At 41.6% G+C, this 15,833-nt stretch overlaps 3 protein-coding genes across 4 annotated transcripts in view; 2 read left to right on the forward strand and 1 right to left on the reverse strand.

The window, feature by feature from the left end:
* gpr179 (G protein-coupled receptor 179) overlaps nt 1–7,351 on the forward strand; it is a 21,956-nt gene extending 14,605 nt beyond the window's left edge. Inside the window, exons 8-11 of one of the 2 annotated variants that reach the window (XM_020588208.1) lie at nt 608–746; nt 842–944; nt 2,144–2,290; nt 2,637–7,351. In XM_020588208.1, the coding sequence (XP_020443864.1) occupies nt 608–746; nt 842–944; nt 2,144–2,290; nt 2,637–5,654 (3,407 nt within the window). In that variant the 3' untranslated portion in view covers nt 5,655–7,351. Of the gene's footprint in view, nt 1–607; nt 747–841; nt 945–2,143; nt 2,291–2,636 lie in introns of those variants that run through there. The other variant, XM_020588209.1, reaches the window with a different exon arrangement.
* A 91-nt stretch (nt 7,352–7,442) lies between these two features.
* mrpl45 (mitochondrial ribosomal protein L45) lies at nt 7,443–12,056 on the reverse strand. The gene is made up of 8 exons (XM_020588211.1): nt 11,960–12,056; nt 10,795–10,990; nt 9,890–10,007; nt 9,620–9,718; nt 8,998–9,046; nt 8,744–8,893; nt 8,387–8,560; nt 7,443–8,001 (listed from the first exon to the last, which is right to left on the reverse strand). Exons 1-8 carry the CDS (start codon nt 12,020–12,022, stop codon nt 7,903–7,905), a joined length of 948 nt encoding a protein of 315 aa, XP_020443867.1. The 5' UTR covers nt 12,023–12,056; the 3' UTR covers nt 7,443–7,902.
* Nucleotides 12,057–13,042: 986 nt separating this feature from the next.
* The window catches only part of npepps (aminopeptidase puromycin sensitive), a 26,100-nt gene continuing 23,309 nt past the window's right edge, over nt 13,043–15,833 (forward strand). Inside the window, exon 1 of the mRNA XM_020588210.1 lies at nt 13,043–13,407. Coding sequence (XP_020443866.1) covers nt 13,120–13,407 — 288 coding nt within the window. The 5' untranslated portion in view covers nt 13,043–13,119. The remainder of the gene's footprint in view (nt 13,408–15,833) is intronic.

The raw sequence follows: 15,833 nt of genomic DNA on the forward strand, positions 1-15,833 counted from the left end.
GCCACGTGAGGGGAGACCCAGCCACCAGGCGCTCACATTCGAGCCCCAACCCCGGGCCTGGCTCCAGGGTGGGGCCCTGGCTGCGCCATTGCGGGGAACGTCACGGTCCTTGATTTTAATCTATTCATAAAGGGCTTTTGAACCACTCTTAGTCTGACCCGTCACCCAGGACCTGTTTGGGAGACCCTACCAGGGACATATAACCCCCGACAACATAGCTTCTAGGATCACTCGGGTACTCAAACCCCTCCACCACAATCAGGTGGCGGTTCAAGGAGGGGACACTTAAGTCAGTATTAACCTAAATGAAACAGCATGAAATGCCGTTACAGAAGAAATAATTGCTCTCCTTAAAGGTGACTCATTTTACAAATTTGAGTATTGAACAGCTTAAGTTGAATTATAATACTACAAAGATAAGATAGAAGTAAGATGAAACAAGGCTTAAAAAGTTAAGTCCTTGCTGCTATCAGCTGTAACTCAAACTTAGTTGGAAGTTTACTCATCATTTGGCATTTTATTAGACTGATAAAAACTAAAACAAGCTGCCTTATTTATCCCTAAACCTCTAAGTGGATTCCTCTGTTCTTACCCTCTCTTGCCACAGCTGAGCTTCTGTTCTTGTGCTGGGGAAGCTCGCTGTGGACTGCTGTCAGGCCGGTCCCCTCAGCCTTCCATGAACCTCGTTACATGGGTATCGCCATCCACAACGAGCTGCTTCTCTCCTCCATGTTCCACCTGTTCCGGTAAACAGCCGTAGCAATGCATTTACAACACATACTCCACATTACAAACACAGCACACCGGTGTGAGATGATTTGGTGTTTTTGGACTCCCTCAGGTTTACCTTTCCCTCTCTCCATCCTGATTGGATGTTGCTGCTCTCCTTCACGCACACCCACGTGACCATCACGGTGACACTCGCCCTGCTCTTCATTCCCAAGGTATCAGCATTTTTATGTGTTTATGCAAAAGTGTGTCAGTTTTGGGGTAGAACAGGGGCAAAGTAGAAGGACGCTTGTCTTGGCATCTCAGATCCAGCTTGCCAACACAGCGTCAAACTTGTTGGCCTCAGCTGTTCCAGGGCTCTGCAGTGCCAGCAAACTAAATGTCAGCATTTGCTTCAGTTAGCATTTAACTCAGCATGGTTAGCAGATAACATTTAGTATTTTTGGACTGTTGACATGCATACCATTAGCATGATAACATGCTAATGTCTGGCATGTTAGTGTCACATGCTAATGTTTAACATGTTGGACAGTACATGTGTAACCGGTCGCCTTTGAGTCTCTAAGCTGTCCTCTTAGTCCCCGCCATCTCGCCTGTCCCTCTGGTAACTGGCCGTGCTGCGTTGTGTTTGCTTGGGACACATGGACCGACACATTTGCTATTCAACGGGGCCCTTTATTGCTGGTCACAGAGGAAAAAAAACATAAAACAGATAGCCTCCAGTGAGTGCTCAGCTCGCTCCTCCTTCCACTCGACACCATGCAGGAAAGAGAAAGGAAGAAATGCGTAGGGTGATAACACACAAACTATTATAAATAACTTTGACATACCTGGTCACAGCGGGAAAAAAAACATAAAACAGATAGCCTCCAGTGAGTGCTCAGCTCGCTCCTAAACAAAAGCACACAACAAGTTTACCCATGCAACCCAGGGTGGACAATAAAAGTAAAATAGTCACAAATGGATGGAGCGCTCACCTCTTTCCACTCGACACCATGCAGGAAAGAGAGCGGAAGAGGTGCGCGACCCCTCTTTATACCCGGCTACCAACAAAGAAAAGCATGACTCAGCTGCAAGCCCTAGTGGAGTGGAGGTATCCCTGACCAGGCATGTGAATTAACTTGCACATGAACCAAAACGTTTTGTGTAATTATTACATCCCGATTACATTCTGTGTAATTATTATACCACGGTTACACATGCATGCCATGAAAAGTCAGTGGCCATACATGCCTTTCCAAGATTTCATGACAATCCATCTCATATTTGTGAAGAACTTTCCCTGTGGACTCAACTGCCAAACCAAAACCCAGCAGATCAACAGATCCCTCACAGTGTGCATAACTACACACAATGGTGTTTTCATATGTGAAATGTACATGCACGCTATAACTTGTATGCTTTTGTGTTCCAGTTTCTTTACGTATCCAAGCCTGTGAGAGAGGAGATCGCAGCCGAAGTGTATGAAGATGAAGTGGACCTGCGGCGCTCTGGCTCGTACCTCAACAGCAGCTTTCACTCTGCTTGGAGTGAGCACAGTGTGGAACCAGATGACTTTCGGGTAAATGCTCTCACCCTCAGAACAATGTTATAACTTTGCATTGGGACATAATTTAGAAAATGTGAAAGAAATTTCAAAGGTCACATTTAAATAAATGTCCCATAAATTTCATTTGTGACCTTCGGTAGACGTGCTTAAACAGGTCCTCAATGTAATTATAATTTAAATAATAATAGTAAATACTCACAATCAGCAGAAGAGTAAACATATGTTGTGACCTTTCTGCAAGCATCCTTTCCTAAACTGTGCTTGTCTTACATGACTTATTTTTCATATCTTTTCCTCCTTTATTTCAACCACCTCCTCAATCCTTTCATCAATTCCCTCCTTTCTTCATATGCACCAGGATGAACTGAAGAAGTTATATGCCCAGTTAGAAGTCCACAAGACAAAGAAGATGGCTGCAAACAACCCTCATCTGTCAAAGAAGCGAAGTTCTCGATGTGCATTGGGGAGATCAATTATCAAACGCATTGCTGAGATCCCAGAATCCATGAGCCGACAGTGTAGCCGTGAGGAGAAAGATGGATCCTTGCACAGTAGAAGTATAAATCAGTCTGACTCTTTTAAGAGAGCCCCAGATAATTTCAGTATCAGTAACAAAAACTCAATGAAATCACCATCACCATCCATGCACAAGTCCAAAAGTGATCATCACTATGTCAGGGAAAGTGCTGGGGGTGCAGGGAAAGAAGGGATTGTAAAGAGATCCTCTCAGAGATCTGAAACAGACTCCCTGGATATTCCATCAAGGGTATGCAAGTCATCCAGTGCCCAAAATCTGACAGTTGACACCAATCTCCTGCATCCAGATCACACTAGGCTTCATAAGTCTTGGAGTCTAACTTCCAATTCAACCCATTCTATGGAGAATATACCCAAGATTAACAGAGCCAGCACATTGCTGACAAGGTCCAGGCAGAGCATTTCCATTAGTGACCAAACCAGAAGTGCTCTCCAGTCAGAGCCATTTGACAAGGCTGAGATCTGTCCTTGGGAGGTGGAGAAAGAGCCATCAGGGGACAAGAACCAGAAGCACGTCACTTACGCAAACTCGGAAGATGGTGAGCAAAAAAAGCCACTATCTCCATTGGCACTTATCTGTCCGTGGGACCATTTACCACCTGAAGAAACAAAGGACAAAGGAGTACAAGGTGAAACCGAGTTGCCCAAAGCCCAGGCTCCGGTCTCTGCTAGTGCACCAGGCTCTCCAAGGCCAAAGATCACCAAAGATCAGCATGTCTTCTCTTACCGTAGTACCACCAGTAAGTGGGTTGCTGTGAAATCAATTATTGGATCCATGGATGCAGGAAGCAGATCTAGTAAAGATGGAAATTTAAATAAAAAAGATTCCGTTTCACAAAAAGGTCAGGAAAGTTCTACCACAACACAAAGATCAGTAACATCTAGTAGACGTCCAAGCATGGATAGGAGGTCTATACAAAAAAGAAGTCTGACAACAGCAGACGGAAAACCATGCCTTGTAAAGCAGAATGCAATTAGACTGTCCTCTGGGGATTCCTCCGACAGAAGCCCAAGAAAGCTTGTGGTTGTAAAATCTGCCATCTGCCCATGGGACATGGACGATACGCAAAAAGACAGCACTTATGATAGCGTGTTTTTATCCAGGCAGAACAGCAAACATAGTAGTATAAGCTCTTGGGAAACTGCCAGCAGCTCCAGAACTCCGTCAACTCACAGAAGAGGTAGTAATCGAGTTACACCAGTCTGTAATGCTTCTTATGCAGATGTGTGTCCATGGGATGGAGCTGATACTTTCCAGCAAGAAGCGGGATCAAAACAGGAGCAGCCCATTAAAGCAGATGTCTGCCCATGGGAATCCCAGGTATATGAACGATCAAATGTATGTCCATGGGAATCTCAAGAGCAAGGATATGTGAGAAGACAAGGAAGTGGTCGCGGTGAAGTACGTCCTTGGGAATTGCAAGATATTCCGGTTAATTCTCACACTAACCTGTCCAAAGATTCACAGACACAACAGTCTTTGAAATGTGCAGCAGATGTATGTCCCTGGGAGACCACAGAAACTCCCCAACCTTCAATAAGCCTAGATAATGAATATGCTAGTGTTTGTCTTTGGGATGTTCAGGACAAGGCTGAAGTTGTATATGAAAACCTGAATCCTTTGGAGAGCAAGGAAACACTAACGGTGCCCCTTGGACAAGAATTTATGAAACCTGCCATCTATCCTGGTGCATCAAAAGAACTTTTAGGTAATGAGCAACAGTACCATGCAAAATCACCTGTCCTGAATTGGGGTAAACAAGTTCCCAAGACAGCAGAAGGTTTTCCATGGGATTTCCCCAATCCTCCTAAAATCATGGGAGATATTTGTCCATGGGAAGAGGAGAGCACAGAACCAACACATACAGACCTTACTTCACAAATTACCATCAAGGTAGATGTTTGGGAACCTGGAAATCAAGACAAACCAGAAGACTCACAAAAATGCATCTCACCTACCACACTGAGTGAGAGGAAAGACAGCACAAGAGCAAATGTATGTCCATGGGAAGGTGAGCCCCTGGAAAATCCTACAGTTACCAAGGTGCTGTCACAAGGACTGGAAAGGTCAGCAGATGTTTGTCCATGGGACACTGAGGAAACTAAATCAGGAAAGCCAGAGACCCCCAAAACATCAGAGAGTACAGTAAGACAAGACACAGCTAGAGGAAATGTATGCCCATGGGAGACAGAGGAAGGGTCTGTCAAAGCTGATGTATCAAAAGCATCAGAGAAGCTACAAGTGCAGAAAATTTCCAGAGAAGATGTCTGTCCATGGGAAACAGAAATCCCAAAAGGTCTGAAAGAGCAAGACACTGTTCAGGCAGAAAAGATTACAGCTACGAGAAAGGAAGATGGCATTAGAGATGATGTGTGTCCATGGGAAACAGAACAACCAAAAGTGCTCAGAAAACAAGATAGCAGCCGGGCAGACATTTGCCCATGGGAGAGTGAAGAACCAGGAGTCATCAAAAAGCAAGATAGCACAAGAGGAGCCCTTTGTCCCTGGGAATCTCAGGATCCAGGAACATCAACCGAGAGCAAGGTCATTATTCCCAAAACTGACAAAGATGAAGTCACACAGAATCTGGGTCCATGCGGTGTAGAAGAGACTCCAGCAGATACCAGCACAGAACAAACAGATGGGTCTAAATCAAACTTAGCTCTGGGCCGACGTGATGCTTTGTGTCCCTGGGAGGTGGTGAGGAGCTCCTCTGGTTCATTCACAGACAATACCTCTGTCATTTTTACATGGGAGGCAGAGAACATTCCAGAGGAAGATGAAGAGGACAATGCAGAGTCCGCTGCCGAGGCTCTCATTTTCCCACCTGACCTGTGACCTAATTTAGCCAGAATTTACACAAATTCTAACCCTTAGGTCAAAGGGAATGAGAACTCTAAAAACACATTTCCCCTGGCTGTCACACAACCACCAAAATGGTTTTATGAACCTCTCAAGTTCCACAGGTCAGAGGGCAGGGTCAGATCAGAAACAGATCTCCTGCAGCTGGCAAAGATAAAAGCCCTTTGTGATGGACAATCACTGGAAGATAAACTATGTAAACTAAGGAGCTGGACACTGAGGGAAGTTTTCATTTTACTGAAGCTCAATGATCCAGCATTGAACTACAAACAGACATTTCTTCAATGATGGGAGGTTATCTTATCAATTAGATGAAGTTCCTCTTCTTCCCGCTTCAACCCCCCCCATAAATTATTTTTGTTGTTGTATGCTTTTAGGTGACAATTCACGTATCTGCCATCCAGAATACTGGACATATGGCAGGGCTGAATATACTGTATCGCAAAATCTTAATTTAAGTCCACAGGACTTAACAGATGGAATTTCAATCGTAACCAGTACTTTGTTCTTACAGAAATTCTATTCAAAAAGTAGAAGTAAAAGTGTCAAGCAGCGCCACGACTATGAGTCGGGTGTTATTGAACTAAACTATGCATACCTGTGTCATGTCTAGCATTGATTGTTACTCAAACTTTTGATTCAATCATAACAGGAAAAGAATATCCCACTGTCTAAACAATGCCAAAACTGCATAAAGCTCCATAAACTGGCTTATACCCTAAAAACTATACCCTTAAAACGTGGAGGAGAATTGCATTAGCCTTTTATGCCTGAGCATTTAGAAAGTCGATGCTCTTTATGTGGATGCAGTTTCACTGGGACATTAGAAGCATGTTGTGAACATTCTTTTTAAATGTTTGGTACATGCAACTGTATGTGCACTGCATTCTCTGAAGACGTTTGTGTTGCAGCTACGCGGCCTGCTACCAGCTCTGACCTGCACTCAGCCTAAATGTTACAAAATAACCCAAGTTATGGAGGTGAGGCCACAGCTTCAGTGAAAAAGGTTTCGGTATACTACAAAGGTTTCTGTGCAAATAGTCACTGTGATAACTGCTAGAAATCTTTGGTAACACAGTCATAGTCAAATATTTTATGGACACTGAATGGAACTAGATCATAAGACATCATTCAATAGGAAACTATTATTATGCAGAGAAACAGTAAAACTGTAGAAATAGCCAGAGGTATTTTTTTTATTAAATCAACTTATGGTTTACTCAAAGATATATTATGTCTATTAGATATCTTTACTACTGGCTAAACAATTTCTTTACATCAAGCGTGGCCCTAAATTGAAATGTCTGACATTAAGTACAAGTTTCAGATGCAGGTAACTGCAACGTATTAAAAGCTGTTATTTTGGAAAACAACCTCTAGTGATTAAAACTTACAATATTAAAAATGTGTATATTAATGTTATAAAGTCGTGTCTATGCCAGAACTTATTCAGTGAACTCGGGTGTCAGTTGTTTGAAATGGTGATCGTTATCTGCACCTCTGCTGCCGTGTCATTAACGCTAGGTTTCCTTCTTTCACAGAAGCTCAGCTGATTCTTGCCAGTGAAGTGACCTGGTTTTGTGAGCATTGTTGCATGTTTGTGTGTTTTTGAATAAGCGTGCTGTAATTTGTTGTCAGGTAAAATGAAGCTATATTGTTGTAACACACCCCTCGTTTTGCAGAGAGAAATGGCCTGTGCTCTGTTTTCAGCTTTGTATGCATCTTCAATGAAAGATTATTCTGATTCACTGAAATCCACTGGTGTGAGGAAAAGCAGATGGGACACTTTATTTTTGTATTTCCTGAGGTCAACATGCAGTATTTCCATCACAGAAATAAACCATTCAATTTCTGCGCGATCTGTGCACTTTATTTTTTATACATGTGCACATTAAAGTAGCCACATGAAGAAATGTGTGAAACACAGCTGATGTTAAAGTCATAAAAAGAGCTGTTGTTATGATTCCAGATGGTAGTTTGGTTATTTTTTTGGGGCGTAAGAAGCAGATTTCTTGGCTCCAGGACACGGCAGTTTGTTCATCCTGAAACACACCTGCTGCGTCCTCTGTTTCAGCAGCCAAGAGCCTTTTCCAAACAGCCTCCAAAGGAAACGTGGTTTCTGCCAAAGTGGACAAACTAAACAGCCACAGCCAAATTTTAAACAGCATTTGGCCCCTGACTGGTGATAATGTCCTGTTTAATGAGAGCAGCGCCACCCTGTGGTCTATTTATACCACTGCACTGCTGCCGGTTTGGGAACTTCGTAGTTGAGGGCATCAGATTCTTCCCAGGGCTTCAGGTCCGGACCAGGAATCATCACAGTCTGAAAGAGTGAGAGGAGCACATGAGCCTCTTTTGTAAGCAGAGTGACAGTTTAGGAAAATGAATTAAAAACATAATCATATACAGAAACATATTTCAAATGCCATCTGTTCCACAACAGAACAACTGCACAAGGGCCCATTTGTGGTAAACTTTTGTTTTATCAAACTTATTTAATCCATTTTCTGTGTCAAGCAATTAACAGAGAAAATCGTGGCCAAGAATCCTTCTATCGTAACAGTACAGTTAAGGTGCAACCAACAATTTTATTAAAAAAACATGTTATTTTCAAACTAGTCGATCATTTTGGAGGCTGCAGTTTATGACCTCTGCCTCTTTTTCACTAGAAGATAAATACTGTCAGCCAGTGCAGAGCAGGTGGTCACCTTGATAACTGGGTCTTTGGCAGGAGCCCAGGACGGTACTATTTTTCCATGTAGCCTCCATCGGCCGTAGGGGTTAACAAGGTGTCTTTCTATGATCAGATACTCCAAGACATCCTTCGGATGCTCCTCACTGCCCACCATCAGCCTCCCGAAGCGGTCGTAGATGGCCAGAGTCTGTGGGACGTGCACACAGAAAAGAAGGGTCATTAAATGATCCAAGTCGTGACCTAACCCTAAAACAGCACTTTGAGGACCCAACTGCATTTGTTCTGCTTCAGCCCTTGTATTAACCACGGCTGAACAAACACAACTACACACTGGCTGTGTGGCTACGGTGTATGAACACAATGGTCCTACCTGTTTGGAGTGCATGCGCACAGTCACTTGGCCGTACAGGTTGCCTTTGCTGACCATTTCAGGGCAGCGGGCGTGGACCACTCTGGGCGGCTCCAGGGACTCGACGAACGTCCAGTGGATCGTCTTGTAGCGGTTCCCTCTCGTCATCTCCTGAGCACAGGACAGAGGAGCGAAGGGAGCAGCATCAGAGTGGCGTGTAAATGTGGGAAAAACCATTTACTGTATCTGAATTAGCTATTGTAGATGGAACTTACAGGGTAGCACCTTTCTGTTACCAAGGAGTGGAGTTTCTCCTTGTTAAACCTGCAAACACAACACAGAGGTTAATCTTCTCTCTCGACCGTAAAGCCACACACTTTTAAACCAGATGAGGCAAAGCTTTGTTTAGCAAAAGTATATTTTATTTCTCACACACAACTAGGATTGGAAGTAACACAAATCATCCCCCTGTAAAAAGGTTTGCTTTGGCAGACTGAAAAACACTTCAAATGAAGAAAAATTACTTTAACACTGTTTGGAAAATGTGCTGCCAGCAAAATTAATAAAAGAGCTCCAGTCAAAACAAATGGGTAAAACAAAACAGTCAAACCTCAAATGATAACGTTTTTTTGAAAAGACACTGCACAGAGGTGTGTTGGTGTGCAGCTGTTTGTCTCTTCAGTTGATGTTTATGTCACAAGCTTCAAGTATGTCATGATTAATTCTTTAACTCTGTTTCCATTTCATTTTTATCGATACACAAACTTTTCCATCTCAGACAAGTGTAAAAGCTTTGTTGCAATATTTCAAGCTTTCTCCAGTCAGGCTTTTCATGCACATAAAACCTGAGCTGAGCAGACAGCTGGTGGAATGAGAGACCCGAGCTCCTTTTCTTACTGTGCCAGGGCGTTGTGAGCCTCAACGAAGATTTCTTGTGCTTGCTGTGCAAAAGCCTTAGTTGAGAAGTCTGAGTCGTGGTCTTTGATTTTACGAATCCTGAAGACAAAATTTTTAGATTTTAAGATGTTTTGGATTTAACTCAGTGAAACAGCTGCAGTATGTGACACATTCATATCAGACTCAGATCCCTCTGCAGGATCCTGATCTGTCTGACAAGAAAAACCATCAGTAAAGTAACAACACAAGGAGCAGGATAACCAGTCTTACGCCAGCTGTGAGGCAGCGCTCTGTCGTATCTGTTCTGCTCGTTGTTTCAGGCCTTCTTTAGATAGCGTGGAAAGACGAGCATCGCCCTCTGGGGGGACGTAGGGGTCGAAGATTCCCGCTGGTAAAGTCAGCAAACACAACCGATCAGTCAGTGTGTGTACCCTCCAACCAGAGGGGAGTTTTCAAAATAGACACGGTTTCCATGCACATGTGCCGTCTGACTGATGGAGAGTAGCAACACAAAGACTCTTTTGGGAGCTGTAAACTGGTTTTCACATTTAAGGTTAAATGCACTGGTGCTGGATTTATCTCACTACTAATGCACCAGAGTCTTTATCCAGATGACTGCTGGATACTTATGTTTGTCCCAGTTACCAAAACGTTTTTTCTTAAAACGTGTGGATATTTACCAAAAGAAGATTAAAGATAAATCTAGCCTCAATATAAGCTATCCTAGATGTTTGAGCAACACAAATACATATAAAAGTTAAAAAAAAAAAAATTTTTTAAAGAGACAAAAAAGGAACTCAGTCCAACTATCAGGCTGCAATTAAATGACAAAATTCTTTAAATCAGATATTTTCATTTCATGACAGTTTTTGATAAACACACAGTCTGCACCAAAAAATGAAGGGCTCAACGCCGAGGTCTACAGATTCCTGGTAACTATGAAAAACTTTCCAATGGTGATCTTAATTCTACCAGCATGAGGCTGAATAGACGCTTTAAGCCTGTTCCTATTTTCTACCAGGGACAAAGATGCAAATACATCCAGGACTTTTATTTTTCCATCCCTGTCAGGGTCTGATATGCTGATTTACAAATACATAAGGTTTTCTGATAAACCAAAAACTATGACTCGCACTGTCATTATTTCCTATCTATGTAAGAAGCAGCATTTTTACCAGTGCAGGAGATGTTGATGGGCCTCTCCATGTACTCCTGTCTGACAACGACACCTGCCGCTCGGGCCTTAGCCTCCACGTTCTGTGTCTTACTCCCCTTTGACCCCACTGCTGGAGGGATGAAGAACCGCCTCTTTGTCCGGACCGGCAGGAAAAGCGGGACGGGTAACTGCATATCCAGAGACGCTTCAGCACTCTGAGAGGACGAGGGAAAACAGGTGTTTCACCATCAAGGTGTTTTCAAAATGAGTTAATCAGTCTATACTTACTGTCATGAATTTTACTTTTGGCAAACACATATGAAACTCAGACAGTTCTGTTCAAGAATCTGGAAATAACTGGGCAAATAACTTTTTTGGATGCTGGATGCAGCTGCTATGATGTCAGTCAAGAAAGTGAAGGTGAAAAAAGCCTGGCTTCTGCAACAGGACAATGTTCTACCATGTACCACATCAAGAAACACGAGCTGAAGCTTTTAAGTTCTCAATTACACTTTTTCCAAGTTCATGCAATATCAAGCACATAAGTATTTGAAGAAATGGAAATACCATACAGTAAACAGGGGCTGCATTTACTTTTTTGTTAGTGTACACTTTCAGATTTTGGTGACACTATAGAAATGTGTTAAATCTACTTTTATGTGTTTGACTGAATGAGATCATTTGCTGGTGGTGTTATATATATTACACATACATAGACAGGTGTTTCTAATACCTTCCCTCGTGCATGTAATGACAGAGAATAAGTCCAACAATTTGGCTATTACACTTATGCAATTATGTGGGAGTAAGACAGAACCATCGGTTCTGTACCGGAAACAAATTCCTTGTGTGTAACATACTTGGCCAATAAAGGTGATTATACTATTATTATTGTTATCCTTTATTTACAAGTGCAGAGTTCTGACATACCATTACTTCATTCTGACTAATTTCTAACATTTGATATATTTTGTTATTTTCCTGCATAAATACATCACTCCATATAGGCTAGTGATGATAATGTCCTACAGTAAGCTAAGCTAACGTTAGCCAAGCTAAGCTAACTCAAGTAGGGACTCTGTGCAAAATAACGTTTAAATAACCGGAAAAATAAACGAGTTAATCCCTTAACATAGTCACCATCTGCGTTTAATACGGCACCGTGTTTTTAAATGTCTCATCACCTTCAAACCGCTACATGTTGCTCTATGAAGGGCTACCAGCGTCCTCCTCACGCACGTAGCCATGTTCTCCGGATGTAGAAAACACTTCCGGTTGTCTCTTTAAAAATAAAATTTTCATCTCATTTCCGGCAGTAAATAAAAAATAAAGTGCTTATGGTACTGTAAGTCAAACATTTGACCTACTTAGTCAGAAATTTGGCATACAGTTTCACAATCACAATTTAAAGTTAAAAATAAATTCAAAAGTCAAAATTTTGACTTAATAGGCTATGCCAAAGTTACAAGCCCAAAGGTCACCATTTGGACATGCTAAAGGAAGCCTAAGGTTTAACTGGACTGTGCATATGCAGTTTCAGTGGGCCCACCTCTGTTTGGATATTTACTACGGTTTCAAAGTTTTCTATAAGAGCAAGTAAAATTATGATTGATTTGAAAAGCCTATTAGTGATGCAGTGGTCAGCATTATCATTTCATAGCAAGAAAGTCCTGGGTTTGAGTCCGGGGTCTTTCTGTGTGGTGTGTGGTGTTTGCATGTTCTGCCTGTGCCTGTGTGGGTTCTCTCTGGGTACTCCGACTTCCTCCCACAGTGCAAAGACATGCAGATTAAGTTTGGTGACTCTAAATTGCTCGTATGTGTGTGTGTGTGGTTGTTTGTCTACATGTCAGCCCCTTCATAGACTGGCCAACCTGTCCAGGTTGTGCTTTCCTTTGAGAATGTACTATTTGGCTTCACATATTATTCTTCAGCTACAGTTAATGAATATTTTGTAATTAATTTGATACCCTTGTTAGCTAAATTTCATATTCATAAATACAATTCTTTTAATCAAAAACCACATTTATTGGTATTTAAAATTAACCACCCTCCATACATTCAAACAATTTTATATTCTATGAAACAAAAAAATCTTCTAAAACTGTAAATCTATGTACTTTAATATTTTTGTGCAACTGTTTCTGCAGTTGTTACGATTTTACTTTTATTTCATTTTTTTAAATATTCTATCTCAGCACCTGGCCCTGTTCGTTGTTAATGTTTCAATAAAGCATTAACAAAAAAAAACAAAAAAAAAGAGAGCGAGAGAGAGAGAGAGAGACAGAGTTGGTGGGGCTGGACGGGTAGGGAGGTATAGCTGTCAGTGCTTAGAGGGTTTCAGTTGATGTTCCTGGGCCGCAAGTTTCCGCTGTCATTCGCCCACAGAGTCATTACCCGTTGTCCATCTTTACTGTTGGGGCCCATTTTGGTTAGATCTGTACTAATAAAACTCAGAGTCTTTACACACAGCACCGTCTTCGTTAGCGCAGCCGGCAAACATACAGCAACCATGCCCGAAAGGAGGCCCTTTGTACGGTTACCAACTGACGTTTACCCCGTCAACTATCGGTTATGTCTGAAGCCTGACCTGATCGACTTCACTTTTGAGGGCAAGTTGGAGGCGATGGTGGAGGTATGTTGTAACACAGCAGCTGGCTACATATGTGTTGGGTTTGTTTGTGCACGGTGGCTATCCCATTATGTAATCTGACCAGCTAGCGCTCCCAGCTAGTTAATTTACTGTGTTCCACTGATTGTTAGCTATTTGCCTTACAGCAGTAACTGATCGTGCTAGTTAACGTTAGCTGATAGTTGCTAAAGCTAACTAGGTTAGCTAACAGTTTCTGAGGCGCTCATACTAGCTGGAGACCAATGAGTGAAAAATAACGACTGGATGTTTCCGTGACTGGTCGCACTGTAACTGAAGTCGGCGAACGCAACAGTACCGTAAATAGCAACAGACCTGCAGTCTCATGTTAGCCAGCTTAGCCAGCCGTCTCATACAGTGGACGTTAGCCTGCTAGCAACGCTTAGCAATGCGCTTAATGCGTTTCACGAGCCGTTTGATGTATGTCAACATTACCCCCTTGTAACATCAGTGCATTACTATTACAATAGTAGTTAATCGAATATAGATTTTTGAATTTGGTCATCAGCCAGCTAACGCTCACCAATGTTTGCTAAATCATGGCAACATCATGTCGCCCCCTCCCACCATCTGCCTCACTCACTCACTTACTCCGGTATATACAGTGGTGGAGATTACATTACGTAGATTTACTCAGGTACTGCACTTAAGTACAGCTTCGAGGTACTTCTACTTTATTAGAGCACATTCATTTTCTGATATTTTATACTTTACTGAATTTCGGCGGAAAAGATTGTACTTTTTACTGCACTACTTTATTTGCTAACTTTAGGCAACTTTAAAGAATCAGATCAATAAAACAAAATGTAGTTTAATCATAGAGCTTTATTGATCCTTGGTAGGAGAACCACAGGCTCCCCAGCAGCAAGCGAAATGCTTCAACATTGAATGCATAACTAAAGTGATGAACACAATAATGCACCAATAATTATCGGCCAGAATGTATATTAATGTGAAATGTGTCATTTTGCATAATGGGTACTTTTACTTTTGGTACTTCAAATATATTTTAAAGCTACACTTGTACTTTTACTCAAGTAAAATTTTGAACACAAGCCTTTTGCTAGAGTATATTTATACTGTGGTATTTGTTCTTCTGCTTAAGTAGAGGATCAGAGTACTTCTGCCCCTATAAATATGTTTAAACTGCCAAACAATGACATGCAGAGAGTGAATTTGCATCATCTCTCATTATCAGAGCAGCTTAGTTAAAGTTGAACTACACTTTGGGTACATCTGCGATTCCTAACATTAGCTTTCAGGTGCCCGAACAGGTTGGTGCATCAGTCAGGCTCCTTAAGGCTTTCTGTTGAAGGGGATGTAGATAATAGATACGGACATAAACCAAACATACCAGTTAAAGGTTACTATGTATTCATGTCAGAAACAGAACTTGTGCTTACAGTGTGTACGTTGCACCATTGCGTCTGCACCTGCTAGCTGAGCATCCTGTCACCTGCGTCTGGTTGTAAACACTCTGTCATCATATTTTATCAGAACAAGACCGTGGCATTGTGTGTGGGTTATGCAAGTCTGCAGATAACAGCTTTGCTTTGTTTATATGACACTTTTCACCAACAGAATAAAAATGGATTCGCTATCAACAGCACTAATAGATGAGCAATAAAAAGATGACACAAAACCCAAAGAATATGAGTAAAATGTGAAATACTTTATAAGTAATGAAACAGTATTTTGCCTGACCAACAGTCCAAATCCAAACGTACAGTTCACACTGATAACAAACTAGGGGTGTGACAATGCACCTATCTCATGAGACGAGATGATATTTTAACACAATTTTTAAGAAATCTTTAAGACAAAATATATGACTGGAAAATAGTCTTTTATTCAACTGAAAGTCACAAAATGCAAAACAATGCAGGTGCATTTTGAAACGTGATGAATGTCAGTTCAGTTCTACTGTCAAAGCATGAATTATCATATGAGGTAAAAGACAATATCCAAGCACTGTAAAAGGTTTTGCCACAAACTCAACTCACTGGCTTCTCTCCTGTGTGATTTCACATGAGTTTCTTCAGCCCTTAAAACTGCATATGAACTATGCATCAGCTTCAGACTGAGTTTCAAAGGTGTGAAAAACTCGGCCTCTTCATTCATTTCTGTGAGGTTGCGGTTCTGTTATGTACTGATATAGCAAGGCAGCTTTTACATCAATGAGAAGTATCATCACGTTTTAATATTGTGAGAGCTCATGGCACGAGACCCTGTCACATTCCTGTATCAAACAAACATTTTACTAAAAGAAGTTGCCAGCAAATTTCAAAACACCACCTACTAGTCCAACAAATCTATCAGGAACTCATAAAGTATTATGATGAAAATGGTTAAAAGAAGACCTATGCAAATAGTATTCATAAAATGTTCAAATAAGTTTTGAAAATGCACAT

This window comes from Monopterus albus, unplaced genomic scaffold (assembly GCF_001952655.1).
Source record: "Monopterus albus unplaced genomic scaffold, M_albus_1.0 scaffold513.1, whole genome shotgun sequence".
Taxonomy (NCBI): domain Eukaryota; kingdom Metazoa; phylum Chordata; class Actinopteri; order Synbranchiformes; family Synbranchidae; genus Monopterus; species Monopterus albus.